The sequence below is a fragment of the Hylaeus volcanicus genome, chromosome 6 (assembly GCF_026283585.1).
Source record: "Hylaeus volcanicus isolate JK05 chromosome 6, UHH_iyHylVolc1.0_haploid, whole genome shotgun sequence".
NCBI classification, from domain to species: domain Eukaryota; kingdom Metazoa; phylum Arthropoda; class Insecta; order Hymenoptera; family Colletidae; genus Hylaeus; species Hylaeus volcanicus.
Genome location: NC_071981.1, coordinates 15,429,092 through 15,445,104, shown reverse-complemented (window position 1 = coordinate 15,445,104; position 16,013 = coordinate 15,429,092). Strand labels below are relative to the sequence as shown.

The following is a 16,013-nucleotide window of genomic DNA, read 5'->3' as shown; positions in this document are numbered from 1 at the left end:
CGTGCCAGTGATAAATACACTTGCATCCTCGAACTTCATGATCCTCGAGATCATGATGCGTTGATATCGCTCGGCAGCATTTCCCTACGCGAGATAGAATAATAATGTAGGGCACGAGTATTTCCCTGGCGAGTCGAACAACGAAAAACTCGGTTCGATTTGGGAGCGCCACCGCAGAGAAATTGAAATGACCGTAAATGTCGAAATGCCAGGAAGGTGGTGAGGTCCATGGATCGGTTGTACGCTGTGCCGTCGGAAAAGCTGCGCGTATGGTCGATTTGGCTCGCGAAGATCGGAGAAATCGCCGACCAATGGCAGAGGTGGTTACGAGCTCGTATCGATCTCGTCGTAAGGATCGCCGAACATTTGGAAGTGGCCGAGGACGCCATACGTCGGGACGAGGAGGTGAGTTCTACTTTATGTAACGACTGCTAAGTGGCTGTTCCATTCTTAGATAGTTACGTTCCCCCCTGGAGTAAGGGATGGGAAATTCGTGCGATTACAGGAGCTTTTAATGGGTGATCGAAGAATAAACTGTTGATGTCAACGCAAATACGTTCCTTTAGGCGAACTAGGAAAAGCTCGAAATTTGACTGTTAAATTAGGGAACTTCGTGCGAAAATTAAGTATCAACAATTTTCTAAATAAAATTATGTAAATATATATTCTTATGTGACTTTCGACGCTGAATTCAATAGTGTGAATTTGGAAGAAAAATTGTTCATACCATTTGTAAAAAACACAATTACATCACAAAATCCATGAAAATGAAGAACTAAACATTCTAAGATTTATTAGAACTGACGAAATATTAATAGGGATTACTATGTAACATCTCAAAGAATAACCTTTTTTTAAATTTTTCACTCTCATTATATCTCATTACACATTCTATCTAAATTCTAAATATATTAACACGTTGACTGCCAGACTGCTACACGTGGAAATTCCAACAGAACTAACATTTTTGTTTTTGGCAACTAGAAAATGTGCAGTCTAACATTTATCGTATTACTTATTTTTGTATTCTCGTTAAAATACTATTCAGATTTCTTTTCGTCTGTCATTGCTAAAGCAATGTCGGAGGCGTATCGAAATGTCAACTTATCGCGGTCGCATCATCGACGAGAGCTCGCGCGCATGTCGTTCCGTCTCAATATCGCTTTTCGATCATTTCGCAGCGCGTTTGAAGATAACGTTTGCCGCTCCCGCGGATGCAGCTCTCGCGGACCGCTTTTCCGCAGCACGCGACCGTTAACAAAAGCTTCCTAACAATGCTCGCGCGATACGCGTTACGAGCCACCGTAAATATCTTACAGTCGTAAAAGCATACCTGTCCCGAGTGGCAGCGCAGACGGCGTCTCTCTATGCCTGGTAACGCCTGAAATTTCACTGCAAATTACAAGTTCAGCTGTGACGTTCCTATTAAAGCTTGACGAGATGACAGTCGAGATGACGCTTGCAAGAATCGAGGTGCTCATACCAGGAGGCGACGTAAAACACGATTTCACATTTCCTATTATGAACGAGACATTTTTCGATAAATAATGCACCTGCATTTTTATTTCTTTCAAAATAAAAATAAATAAGTTTGTATTTCAACCAACTGACACGTGTTGACGAGCACTAAATTGGTTGCTATCATGGCGATTAATCTTAATATTGGATTGTGTGGAATGTTTACATCGAAATTCTTATTTTTAATTCCCACATTCAACCCCAAATAACCTCAATTAGCGACATGACAATCACAAAAGTAGCCAGAACTGGACGAGCTGTGCTCGACGAAGTACATCGAAGTTGTTCGATTAATCTTCCGCATCAAGGTCGACTGGCGCCGCTTAATGACGACGCCATGCGTCGTGCGGTTGACATTCTCACCGTGACGCCACTTTCTTTCCTTCTCACTTTCTTTTTAAATCTATTTTCCGTGTAGTAAGTCACTCACGCCGTGGCGGAGGTGGTGGACTAAAACCCTCCCTTTAACATTCGTATATTCTATTATATTCGTACTCGATGTATATATTCTTAAAAATATTTACGAAATTTCAAGTCTCGTTCAATTTTCATATTCCTATTTCACATTCATATTTTTATTTCAATTTTAAACTAGAGGTTATAATTTCTTTCATTCAGGTCCAAATTCCAATGTCTGAACTCTGCAGCCACTAGTACATTTTTGTAGATTGCGTTTTTCTGTGTCTTTTTATTTTTACTCATAGTAAGTTGCGTATGGGGGTGCACAGTGGCGATTAGGAGAAATTCAAACCACCCCCCCCCTCAATAACATATTTATTTTAATTCTATATTTTCCCAAGTGTCTTTTAAAAACTTCTCAAAATTTAATAAACTTCCAAAATTTGAAGTATCGTTCATCCGGATTTGCGAAGGAATTTCGTTCGATTTGAACCCAGTAGTTACAGTCACGATACTGCAAAGCAGTTTATTACTTTCCATTTTCCTTCCGCTTTCATTTCTATTTTATTGCCAGCAGCCTGCAGCAGCCGGCTTCAGACTTTTGCAGACTGCACTTTTCCGTCTTCCTTTTATTTTTCCGCGTAGTAAGTCACTCATAGGGGGACGCACAGTGGCGAGGAGAGATTTAAACCGCCCCCTCGTCACTGAACTATGCGGGTGTCGCGTATAAATCTTCGGTAGCGGACTGAAACATACTGGTAGGCAGCTTCCCCTTGTCCGACACCTGAGCTGCACCGCGATACAACGAAACACGCTGCTCCCCGGTGTTCAAGGTTAACCAAACGGATGCTGCGGAACAACGGCTATTCTCGACCACCCGTGTAAATCATGTTTCGCGAGTATCGGCGCTGTGCGAACTTGATAGCGGGGAAACTTTCGCGAATTAAGTTTCTCGGGTTAGAAACAGCGGGGAGACTTCGATGCCTCGGAGATTAAGTTTCTTCGATGGCGAGGGAAATTGGAAAAATTGTGGTAGCCAAGGAGATTAGTTTCCCCGTGGCTGGGGAAAGCGAAACCCTCGAACAGCGAACGAATAAAATTTCCTTCGGCAAACTTCTGTATCGCGTTACGGTGCAACCTTCTCTATCCGTATTAACGGGGATTCGACGCTGTTTTCGAATAAAGGAACAGTCACTTTCCTAAGATGAATTTTGCCAAGTGATACACTGTAAAACTACCTTCCAAAATTATGTATTGGAGCGTCCAGAAAGTTCGTGTCAATTTTTAAGAAAAATTCGAAGGCATATTTGAATTTTAACCCTTTGCATTCGAGGGCTTTTTTCTAGTATCTACAAGGGACTCGAGATGCTTTCCTAGCATTCTATTGCCACGAATGCTAAGCTATCGAGATTTGAGAATCAGGTCACCTTTACCTCGCCGACAATCATTTTATTCACACTTCGAGTTCCAAAGAAATTAAACCTAAAGAAACATTATTGCTGATATATTTGCTGCGTGAAACCAAATGGTCACTGAGAGTCATCTCTTGAGTGCAAAGGGTTAATATACAGTCAGTCTCATAAGTATTCGTACCCTCTATATCTATCAAAGAAAGTTATCTAAATGTTAAGTATCGGAACACGCTAACAGAACATTAACTTAATCACCGTTTATTTACCACATAATATAGAATACATACTAAGTGGGCAATCGTGCTCGGCAGGCCGTTGGCCAAGACTGACTGCCGGAATTAATTCATTGAATTAATTCATCATATTAATATGGTTGTTTATGGTTTAATAACATTGTACTTTTTATTTTTAGTGAATTATACGCTATTTTCTTATATTAAGTTCTATTGAAGTATCGAATTATTTATTATTTATTATCTTATTGAAATATTTCGATAAAAAAATAGCATTTAATGACATACAAACAGTATATACTGCTATTCATAAAAATAATAGTTTATCTTCAGTGCAAAGAGAAGGCGTCAAATAAAAAATATTAATACAAACATAAAATACGAATAAATATTATTCATACACCTCAACTCTAAATATCGAATCGTCATTCAAGTATATCGTAAAAATAATGCATCAATTATAAAACAATCTCTCCTCGAACCTCTCACCATCCCTTAAATTTAATATTCATAATATAAAAACAGGTAAAATTATTTAAATTCTACCCTTCTCAACAACCTTCTCAGTTTTCAATTTATCCTTTCTACTCGCTCCCCTTTCGCAGACTAACCGACATACTTCGACCGCCCTAATTATTTTCGCCGCCGGCCCCCCAAAAAATACAACTCCGGTGGAAAAATGACGAAGGAGACCGACGCTAATGGTTCCCTCTTTTTGTTTCCAGAAAGGAGATAAGCCGAGCAAAGTTTCCAGCCGGTCGGAGCAGCCCGCGGCCGTGCTCGTCGATTCTCCAGGTGAGGGAAGCGTAATTTCGTTCGAAGCGGTCATTCTTCCCCGGTTCCCGGCTTACCGGGGGTTTGTTTACGTCCGGCAGCGCACATAAACCAAGAGAAAGGGGGCGGGCGACGGTAACAAAAGAGTAATTTTGATAGAAGCCACGCCGTAGACGCCACTGTGTAGCACTTATCGCAAAATAAATCTGAAAGTATGGCCATTGTTGCTCGGTCGGCCTCGCGCTATCACGTAGTGCTTTTACGTTGCCCTAAACAGATTTTATGACATCGCGAATCATAGACCGTTAGCTGTGCCCGCGTGAGAAACGCGTTTTGGGGAGGTGCCCGGGGGTGTTTTTTGGTTTATCTCAGAATCTCCACGTATTTAATAATTAATTCCGTTCCTGCGCCGTTATTGCGCTGAATCCGGTACGGAGGTGGCGTGGGCGCGAACGTGGGACGATAAGCTGATTCGGAGGGGTCAAAGTTTTCTTCGTTGTCTGCGTTTCACTCCGTGAACGTGGATGAGAGAGAGAGATAGAGAGGGAAGCGACCGAGGAAGTTTGTTCCCTGTTGCGATTTAATTAAGACGCCAACGGCCTCGTGAAAAGTGAAAAAATGTAACTGAATTTCGCTGGTTTAGGAATAAACAGGTTACGTGTCAGTATACTGGAGGCCAATAAAGAATTTGCACAGTTAAGAAATAGTCACGTTCAGGGTAGATTTTAAGCAATAATCAATGGTGATTGCATAATTAACTGGGATTTATTACACGATAGTATACTTGGAAATGAATTATAAGTTAAAGAATCGGAAATCATTCATGAATGAATCCAGTAAAACTTTTTATAATGTCTTGTATACTTCAGTCCAGAGTGACCGAATAACTTTATGTGTCGACACGAAGTGACGCTGTATCGTTACAGAAAAAACGCCTGACGAAGAGCAGGAACCAAGTCAAGAAACACTTCGCGAAGTAACAGATAGTTCAAGCGTCTACGTCAGCGCAATAGGAGTCGGGGACGAAATGGATGACGATAAAAATGCTCGAGATAAACCAACCGAATCCGAAGTCACATTGACACAAGGTGGATCTACTTCTATAATTTTACAATCTGAGGGTGTGTTATGTTTCCCCAATTTCAAGAGCAATGATTTTATTTAGAAGAAAAAGAGACGTTGATGACTTGGCCCATTGGAATGCCGTGGCAGCATTTAGGGGAGAAGGTAGAAATTGAAGAGGAGGAAATCGAAGTAAGAATTACTTCTGGAACAAAATTCATATATACAATTTATTTCATTTATTACTTTACTGAATTTTCTTTTAAAAATTCGACTTTACGTATATTCTCATATTTAACTCTTTGACTGTGAAGGGTATATATACGCTCTCGAGAAATGACCTCCGAGAAATGTTTGTATTCGTTAAATCAGTTTTTAAAAAATATCAGCTTATAGGGGACGATGAGACGAAACTTTTTGATATGTACAGTTTATTCATAGGATGCTTAGTTATGAAAATAAAAATTAAAAAGTTAGAAGTTCGTTGCAAAAATTGAATTTCAGGAATAAGGTCTTCTAAGTTTATAATTCTTATCTCTGGAAGTAAACGTCCTATGAATAAATTGTAAATATAAAAAAGTTTCGTCTTATCATCCCCTGTGAGGTGATATTTTTTAATATTTCTGTAAATAAGTAATTGTCAACCAACGATGCTTTCATTTTCACCATTCCAAATGTAATCGAATTCAGAGAAAAAAGGTCTTCTAGGTTTTGAATTTTTATTTTGAAAACTAGACACCTTATAAACTGATATCTTTTTAAATTCAGACATCTACCCCACTTAGAATTTCCAGCAAAAATCATCCCGCAGTTAAAGAGTTAGTGAATGTTCGAAAAGTCCACCTTATCTACCTCAATATTAACAAATACACTCTCCTGACGGAATGAAATATACCAAAAATGTAAATACTAAAACAGTTTAAATGTCGTTCACGTTTGACCTGGGAATGGGAAAACATTACCGTTTACATGCGGCGTGTCGCAATAAAAGTAACGGTGTCTTTCAGAAGCTTCCTATGCCAAGAAACGAGGAGGAGATGCGAGCATTCTTCAAGGAGTTCACGCACGAGGCGACCGTTTACAGGTCCTACTACAAGCATTGGAGGGAAACGGCGGCCCAGGTAACGATTCCACCGCACACTTTACTTTATATGTCCGCTCTGAATGCCGTCGAGCATTTTTGTGTCGCAGGCGACGAAGGTAATGGGAGGTCGGTACGTGATGGCCACGTTCATCGTGCAAGGAAAGGGCAAGCGAGTGGAGGAAAAGGTGCCTGTTAAACGACGATCGCGACCTAAGAAGACCACGAAGAGAAGATCACCTGTGAAGAAGACTTCGAGAAAAGCTAAAAAGCCTAAAGGTCCTGCGACGGATGGCGAATCACCGAATGACGCTGGAGAATCTACGACGCAGCCTGTGGAGAAGGAAACACCTGCAGAGGATTCTATAGAAACGGAGAATGACGAGGAGCTCGTCACACCGGCTCCATCAGAAACGCCCACGGTCATCGAAGTTGCGCCCAAGCCTTTGGAGCCGAATACAGAGGAGGGACCTTCGAACGGGACGAAGGAGTCAATAGTTGCGGTAACCGTGCTTTCATTACGATTCGGAGGACCACTTGTGTGGTATCGTGGAATTCTACGTTGGGCTTCCCGCGTGATTTGATTTGGGGAGGAACTGGAGGGTCTTAGGTGTTCCACTGATTTAGGGAACTCGAGAGCTTTCGTGATTTGACTGATTGGTAGATATCTGCGGTGGATAGTAGAAAGAGATCAAGTCGACTTTGTGTTGCAACGAAGAGAATTACGTGAAAGCAAATTAATATTTTTAAACAACGAAATATTATCTAAACAATGAATATTTCTATTAAATATTTTTAATGAGTATTTTTAAACAATAACGTATAAAATGTATTATCATATATTTCATGTTTTATTATTGCATATATATTTTATATATTTTATATATATATAACAATGATAATGAAAATATATGAAACAATAAATCATATAACATATATAAAATATATGAAAGTATGTATGTCATTTGTTTAAAAATATTCATCAAAAATATTTAACAGAAATATTCATTCAATGTTTGTAATTCTTTAAAAATATCGTTTCCTGTACGAAGTGGAAAGAGTCTGTAGTGTATGGACAAGTAGAAATATATGAGGTACACGTTCCTATCAGACCTGGGCACTTTTGAAATAACATTACTCGAAATATTATGTGAAATAACATACCATTTAGTTTTACAATTACTTGAAAATAACTACTATCTTTATTTTCAAATGACCGTCTCGAAAATAACAGTACGAAATAAATGATTTCAAATACTTATATTCCATTATCAATTCAATTAAAATTTGCCCAGGTCTCCTTCCTATAATATAGAACGTTTTCAGTAGTAGAGGAACGCCTAGCAACAATTTTTACATCTCGCTGTAGCTGCGCCAATAGAGTGCAAACTGCAACGTTTCCTGCAAGTGGAAAGAGCCCGAAATGGTCAGACGTCCAGAAATAGAGCGTTCCTATGACACGGAACGTTCGCACTGCAAGAAGACCTAGAAACAATTTTTGTCGATCGCTTTATAAATACACGGTCGAGGTGACCTTTCGTCTAAGTCCATTCGATACACGAGTGGACAGGAATTCGTTGTTTCCCTCGTTTTTTAATCACGATACGGAGATATCCGCAGTCCGCGGTTCGTTAAAGGAGCAATTTGTTTCGTCTCGGGGGGGGGGGCGGGCGCGGGCGCCGCGATAAAAACGAATACAGCGTCGCTGGTTTAATCGGCAGGCTTGCCAGGCTAATTGGTGTAATTAAACATTTTATCGCGGAGGATACAGAGTCGAGTATTTATTAAATCCGAGGAAAACTTTTCTCCTCAGTGGCGCTGTTCGCGCTGGTTAACGGGGTTTGATAAATATCGAATCGACGGTTACGTATTTTTCGAAATTTCTCTCCTTCTCTCGGTTCACCGATCTTCTCTGATAACTTCGGCGGTCATTACCGGAGCAAGAAGTCGACACCGATAAACGACTCGCTTATTCGTCTATTTTTCGAATGATTTCGTTCCTCGGTCTGCGGGAACGTAATCGATTTATCATCATCGTCGTCATTAAGAACGATTTAACTCTTAGCTCCGCGTCTTCGTTCGGTATCGACGTTTTACCATCGGCTACCGACGACGTGATGTTTGACTGATATTGAAACCGAAGATTAATGAACGATGATTGTCGAAAATGAGAAACGAAGGGATGAAGAACTCGCGAGATTAAATTCTGCCGCAAACATTCGCCCGATAATTGGTGTTCGATGATCCCTCCCTGTGTGAATTCGAAAAGCATTAACCTATTTCTGTTTCTCAGATTTCTTTGTAACTTGTGTATGACGTTTGGGAGAATTAGAGGTGTTCTCTGTTTAGGTGGTAATCGAATCGATAGACCAATTAGTATTGCAAGGGATCGCTTGGCATTATTCAATGTCAACGATTCCTTACGGTTTAACAAAATATTTGACTAAATGTAGAATGAGAAGTGTTTCGAAGTGTGTTAACATTTTAAGAGGAAATTTTTATTGGGGTGGAATATATGAAACGAAGAAAAAGCAGGGAGTACATTTGTTGAAATATTACTCATAGGATGGTGGCAAAAGTGTACACTGTGTAATATGTAATAAAACACATCTGGCCAGTAATGTTGAAATTAAATTTCAGGCTTGGGAATGTGTTCCTTTAGATTTATGTTTTCCAATATCGTTTTTAATTCGTTTCCATACTTCATATCTAACCTTACAGTGCTTTTATTCGAACAGAAAAAAGGAATATAGGTACTGAAAACGTTAGAGAAGGTAAATTAATGTTTATGTCAGTCATTTCTTAAAAAATAAATCCCTTCTTTTTTTCTTTTTAAGGAAATCTTTCATGTGCAATGTTAAAGTTGCTCGAATCACGTGCCTTGTTTTCTAGTTTTATCAATATATTTTATTAAAATGAAGAGGCTACTTTAATTGCTCATTTTGTAATTATTATAACTCTTACAGAAACCGGACGACGAGTGGCAGGAAGTCACAGATTTAGTTAAAGACTGCGCACGCGCCGCCGAACCCATACCTTATTTCTTCTACTTGAAGGCAGAACCTGACATTGAGATAGCTATAGAGCACGACGACGAAGTGGTCATCCCGGCCGATACCGATCGCGAAACCATCGTTGGCAATTATAAACGTGTCTGGTTTAATCTTGCTGAAAAACCCCTAAAGGGTGGAAAACCGTACATATAAGAAACAGTGAGAAGTAAAATAAAAATTGCTAGATATCCGATAAGCAGTTTCATCATGTAACTAAAACAATAAAGCAAATAACTAGTCTGAAGCAAACATTAATATAAATATATAAATATTTTAAAAGCTTCAAAATTATCTCGTTTTTGAGGCAAAATATATCAACACGCTTCCATATTTATGTTTCACTTTCATCTGAAGTTTATTTCGTATAAATTTTTTCTTCCGATTGGAATTATTATTCTCAACAACCAATTTTATCATTAAATTCACAAACGAACACGGCGCATGAGTTTCAAGACGTTTCCTCGCAGTCGAGCAGCTACTTTCTGCGAGCTTTAAGCGAATAAAATTGCATGGGAATGTGGCCGTGAATAGGAAGGAAGATAATTGGCGAATATTTTTGGTTCGACGTGCACGAAATTGCTCTCAACTAGCTGGAGACGTTCTAAGGGTAACAAGCGCGGGGTGAATTAAAAGATAATAAACCGATGTCGCAAATATTTACCAGATCCCTCCGTTAACAACGACGATGGTTTTATAGTCGTGATAAGGATAATTAGTGTCATTATGAGTCGCCTTGCGTCATTTTTTATATTGTTACATATCAGGAGGGTGTAAAATTTTGAAGAATTAAATAACTGAATATTGAAAACAACATACAATGACCACTTGCATAAATTATGACACTTGGACAACGATAAACGTGTTGCCACGTATTAAAAAGCAAAAATATTGAAATAGTTATATGATTGCATATTGAAACGTGTTTTTGAAAACCACATACTTCAACTACAAATATTATTAATCAACAGAAGCAACCAAATGTTCGCGTACCACATACGTCTAAACACTATGACTCTGATCGCAAAGTGACAAGGGGTTAAGGAACATGGAAATGTTTAAGTAAGAGAAGCAGTTAATCGAAATCGAAGTAAGGTTTCTTGATATTGTTAGACATGGGGTCACAGCTTTGACGTTTCGTAATAAGCCGCTGATCGCACTGGCAAATACACCGACGGTTCTGTCGGATGACTCCGACAGAAACCATCGTCTTTGATGTCGGATGCAGATATTAGGCGGAACCTAAATGCACGTGGCTGAGTTCGTTCCGAGCAGAGGGTTGAATGGTGGAAGATACCTGTCGTCTGATGGGTGAATATATTTATGTACGTATTTATTAGGTCACGAGTTCTCGCATTCGAACCTACTCACTCCAGTACAAATTAGCGCGCGTGTGAAAATACAGAGAACGTTATGTATGCTATTAAAATATTGTATTCATTCGCTAATTCAACAGTATACATTCTGCTTAATTTACATTATTGCACAAAGTATACTAGTCAGTCTTGTGCCACACAAAAATATTCTAATATTTGTAATTTTTAAATATTTAAATAAAAATATCCCTCTAACTACTTCCGACGAAATTTTCCATATTTTCCACACAAAAAATCCTATTTACACGAAACCTCGCCGAAATGCTGTTTAAAGTACGTACTTTTATTACGGGTATTAAATCTTTTCCAGTGGCTGTTCGGTATCATCACCAAAAATTCTAAAGCATCAGCCCCTCTTCTACACTTTTCTCTCTCGTTCACTTCTCCCACAGGACTCGTCTAACCCGAGTCGTTGAAAAAAAGAAAACGAACTCGAGGAATTAGTGTTAATCGCGAGAGATGTTTTGCGTTCCATGCGCCGTCTTTCGACTCGTTAAAAGATTCAAAGAACCGGAAGAACGCCGCGGATGCTTCCCGTCGGTGGAGGTTCGCGTCGATGCAACGAATGTTTTTTTTCCTTTCCAGTGGAGGTCCTCCGCCGTATTTACATCTCATTAATTTTAACGACTATCGACCCCTCGACGAGGATGAGCCCGGGTCGCGGGAGGGGGGGGGGTCGCTTTTTCGAGGCATGATTTTCGAAACAAATTTCCTGAGCGTAAATGAACGAGAGGGTGGGAGCGCGACGGGCCGATTTAAAAAGCTGTCGGCACACGGCGGCTAATAAAGCTCAAAGGATCTGTTTACCAGGCCGAATATTACTAGTACGCGGCATGAACGAATGTACACGGAACGCTCTTATCTGGCGACGCCATTAAGGGGCTGTTCTGGTACGAACGACTGAAAAGTAGACGATCTTCTAGAATTTTTTTTTGGAGAGAAAGGAACATTGAAAGAAGACTTTCCCGTAACATTAAGTAATGCTAAAAGTACTTATTTGTTGTTTTTTTTTTCATTGATAGTTGTTTTAGAATAAACACCGAACATTGGACTCGATGAAACGTTGATAGTAATAAATAAATGAATTGTTATTGAATTACATTTTTTAATTACTTCGAATAGTATGTTTGTTTTCGGAACTTTTATGAAAAACGACCAATAAGTTTATATTTGAAACACTTAAAATAATATTACAAAAATAGTTTAAGTACAGAAAGTAGCTTCATATTTACCGAGTTGATATATAAGGAAATAATTGAGATGAAAATTTGAAACTCTTAGGGCTTGTTAGTATTAGCATAAGTAATAACTCTGTCAAATTTTAAATCGTTTCATCAATCTTTTACCGGAGTTATAAAAACAAAAGTAACCAATTGAAGAAATTGCATGTATTTTCCACTTAAAATTTTCCTAGGTTCGAGCCACTTGTCAATGTTACAATTGACCACTTAAATTTTACTGGAATTTTCTTTTATGTATTTACAAAATGTTTAAGTGCGTAGTATAATAGTTATAAACCACCCCAAAATCAACCTTCAACTTTCAAAGTTTGCGAGATACACATTTTCTACGATACATTCATGCTTGGTACATTGATCTTCGATCCGAAAATTCCGTCCCGTCTTTTCAGCGAACATCACCGTGAACGCTGTCAAAACTATTTTCCACGGGTGGTAAATCACCCTTGTCCTCTTATCTTACCGTAACCAGCAGTTTGTTTACGATAAACCTACCACCCAGCTGGCGCGCACAACATTTCATTTCCCATTCGACGTTCGCTAGTAGGAGAGTTATCGGTGCTCAAAATCGAAGATTTCTCGATCGGAAATGATTTCTCGAGATGGGGGAGGGATCCATCTGGAGACTATAAATCACGGGGAACTGGAGAGCTCAGGTATACAGACGACAGTCCAACACCGTACGGGAACTGCTATGTGTTATACAGGACCGGCTGTAAATCACACTTCATACCGATACGGTTAATATAGAGTGGTCTGGCTCCGTTGTCTATGAAAAGGGAATGCTGGATGGGAATCCCGTTCGTACGCTCGCGAACGTCCGACTGATCGATACGTCTGGATTAAAAATTATTCTCCAGGCTGGCTGGCAACGTTTGAAATAATAAATCACGGCTGCGTCTCGATAGCTGAGATATCCACGGATCCTGGCCACTTCATCCCTCTTCCTCTCCTGGGATTAAGAGAGAACGGTGGAACGTCGATTATTCGATCTAATAGGAAGACAAATAAATCCTTTGCTACGATCGATTTTTCGAGTGAAGTCACGACAAAAACCAGAGATACAACTATCTTCTCTGAGACAAATGCTTGTAGACCTTATTAGGGAAAGGGTAGGTTAAGTTAGAAAAGGGTAGGTTAGAGTAAGTGTCTTTGATAATATTTAAGTACTAGGGTCATTCAAACATAATCCAGAATATTTTTCTATTATGACCAAGACAGAAATCTAAAATAATTCCATTGCAATTCCATTTGAAATATCAATCAAGTCGTTACGTTTGAAAACTTGCACAATTATATCAGAATAGTAGAAAGCACTGCACCGCAGTGGTAAATGAAAATCAACGACGGATACATATTCACTGAGAATCGCTCCATTCGAGGCTTGAAACACCCCGGCTGCCTTCAGTCAATGAATGCGTCCGCGTTCGCAATTACTTCGTTTACTCGGGAACTTTTCGACGTCAAAGGCTAGCGGTGGAACAATTTTTCGGTCCGCTCGTTACAGGCTCGTCTATTTCACGGGTCTAAAAGCGAACGACTGTTAATACGATCCGACCTCTCAGAGCGTGCGATGATTTATTGTTTCAATCGGAGTACGAAACACAGCGAAAGCAGTTTTGAATCTAGGCTTATCGATCATTGTCGACGGCTACACGAGGCGGACTCTCAGGAACGATGGAATCGGTCGGTCATATATTAACCGCGTTTGGACGACGACTGACTTTCAATCGAGTTTCGTTATGTTAGTGTGCATACTAAAATTATCGAATGGTTCTCGTGGTGTAGTTAAGGGGAGCCACATGAGGATGCCGAATATTAAGTATTTTTCAGGATATTTGTTTTTTTAGAAAGAAGAATTCATTTAATGCATTGAACTTTAAGAATATTTTAGATATGCTTTGAAGTACATTTGGTAATTTTTTTCAATTTACTTCGTTGGGAATCTTTGATATCATGTGTGATCGACCTTGTTATAGTTTATGGCACGCGTTATTGGAAATTAAATTGTAAGGCAAAGGAGTAATACACAATATTTAAAATAATATTTTGCCCAGCTTTAAGCGATGTAACCCCATCAGTATGCTGTCGTTTCGAAAGGGAATACAAGGCTGGGGTCAGACTCTCTGCTACAAAATTGTTAATACTCGCTGTATCATAAAATACGTACCATATGTATCATAAAAGAGTATCATGAAATATGAGCGAGGGACTTCCTCGGAACACTTGTTAGCTTTGATAGAGTTTGCGGTGGATCAAACAATGCCCTGGAATTTTCAGGCTTCGCAACGACTCGCGGAGACGTGAAATTGCCGCGATATCGCGCGACAGAAGTTCCCTGGGCTCAAAGCAATGCGCTCGTTAAACGGTTACCACGGCTGAAATAAATAAGTGCAATTTATTAACATGCCGTGGCACGAGAGGATCGCACGTGGCGACTATACGCGCCGAGATACCGCGAATTTTCACCCCCGCGTTCCGGCTTCTGCAGCGGAAAGACGAGAAAAAAGGATGATAATTTCGTTATCTCGTGCTAAACGGGCCGATAGCAATCTCTTTCGAGGCGTTGAACTTTATTATTCGTTGGGCCTACACGGAGGGAACGAACGCGAAATAGACGACGATCAGAGTGGAAAGCCAGGCATTATACTTTAACAGGGGACTTTGGTCTTTATTTTTAGCGGAATATGTTAGGTTTTCATTTATGTATTTATATCAATGTTTTCGTTACATTGACGTCCATTCATTCCCAGGCAAATTTAAAGTGTTTTGCCTTGGGCGTCATTTTGATAATAGAAAGTGATATCAAATTTGTTGCCACTTTGATTGGTTATTTTAAATGTCTTTAATATCCTGTTTAAATATGAACGAATAATCTGGAAAGGTGGACAGCTTTATATATTTACTTTTACTATTATGTTTAACGCACCACTCATTACCGTAATTAATGCTGCAACTGCTTTAGTCATAACTGAAGCTAAACTGTATTTCAATTGTTTTCTTACAATACTTCATTATGGAGAATGGACAATTACCTCTAGCCCGTTTCGAGCCAAGGTATCACGGTAACGAGAAACTTGAATTCGTCTTTTAAGCAAAAAAAAAACACACCATCGAAAAATATCAGAAAATTGCATCTATCCGAGAACTCTGAACATTACTGAATAATGGAAGATTATGAGAAATTATAATCTACGTGGTCGGTGTGGGCGGCGAAAGATTATGATATTAAAACTTGTAAGACGAGAGTCGCTTGAAAACTTCCACTATCGATTAAGTTTTTAGCAAAAATTTTCTTCTCTATTTTATTTATGGCCAACGGTCGAGAGTTTTATGGAAATCGATTAAATGATTTGATTCGAAGGTGATCGAACACACTTTCTGCCAAAAATTATTGTTAAAATTATTGTTATTGCATGTTTTTGCCTTTCAAATGATTGAATGTAAAAGCATAGAAATAATGTTCATATCTAATATATGTATTATGCTATTCCTAATTATTACGGAATACATTTACCATATATATTATATATGTGATAGAAAACTATCCATTATCTTGAAAAATTTATAAACAAACCTGTAGAAGATCAAAAGATATGTACAATAAAATAATTTTTTGGTAAAAAAATTTAACCGACTTCAAAAAAGGTACGGTGAAAAGTATGAAATAATTTCTAGTTAATGTATATGAACCTGCATTATCGACCGAGCGCTCTATATTACCGACTGAGTACTCTGCATTACCGACTGAGTACTCTGCATTACCGACAGAGCGATCTACATTACCGACAGAGCAATCTGCATTACCGACCGAGTACTCTGTATTACCGACAGAGCAATCTGCATTACCGACCGAGTATTCTACATTAC

At 39.1% G+C, this 16,013-nt stretch overlaps 1 protein-coding gene across 6 annotated transcripts in view; it reads left to right on the top strand.

The window, feature by feature from the left end:
• The window catches only part of LOC128878022 (uncharacterized), a 34,431-nt gene extending 23,348 nt beyond the window's left edge, over positions 1 to 11,083 (top strand). For all 6 annotated transcript variants that reach the window (XM_054125799.1, XM_054125797.1, XM_054125798.1 and 3 more), the window contains 7 exons: positions 213 to 405; positions 4,288 to 4,357; positions 5,263 to 5,424; positions 5,502 to 5,590; positions 6,406 to 6,519; positions 6,590 to 6,982; positions 9,446 to 11,083. In XM_054125799.1, the coding sequence (XP_053981774.1) occupies positions 229 to 405; positions 4,288 to 4,357; positions 5,263 to 5,424; positions 5,502 to 5,590; positions 6,406 to 6,519; positions 6,590 to 6,982; positions 9,446 to 9,685 (1,245 nt within the window). In that variant the 5' untranslated portion in view covers positions 213 to 228 and the 3' untranslated portion in view covers positions 9,686 to 11,083. The remainder of the gene's footprint in view (positions 1 to 212; positions 406 to 4,287; positions 4,358 to 5,262; positions 5,425 to 5,501; positions 5,591 to 6,405; positions 6,520 to 6,589; positions 6,983 to 9,445) is intronic.
• The last annotated feature ends 4,930 nt before the right edge of the window (positions 11,084 to 16,013 follow it).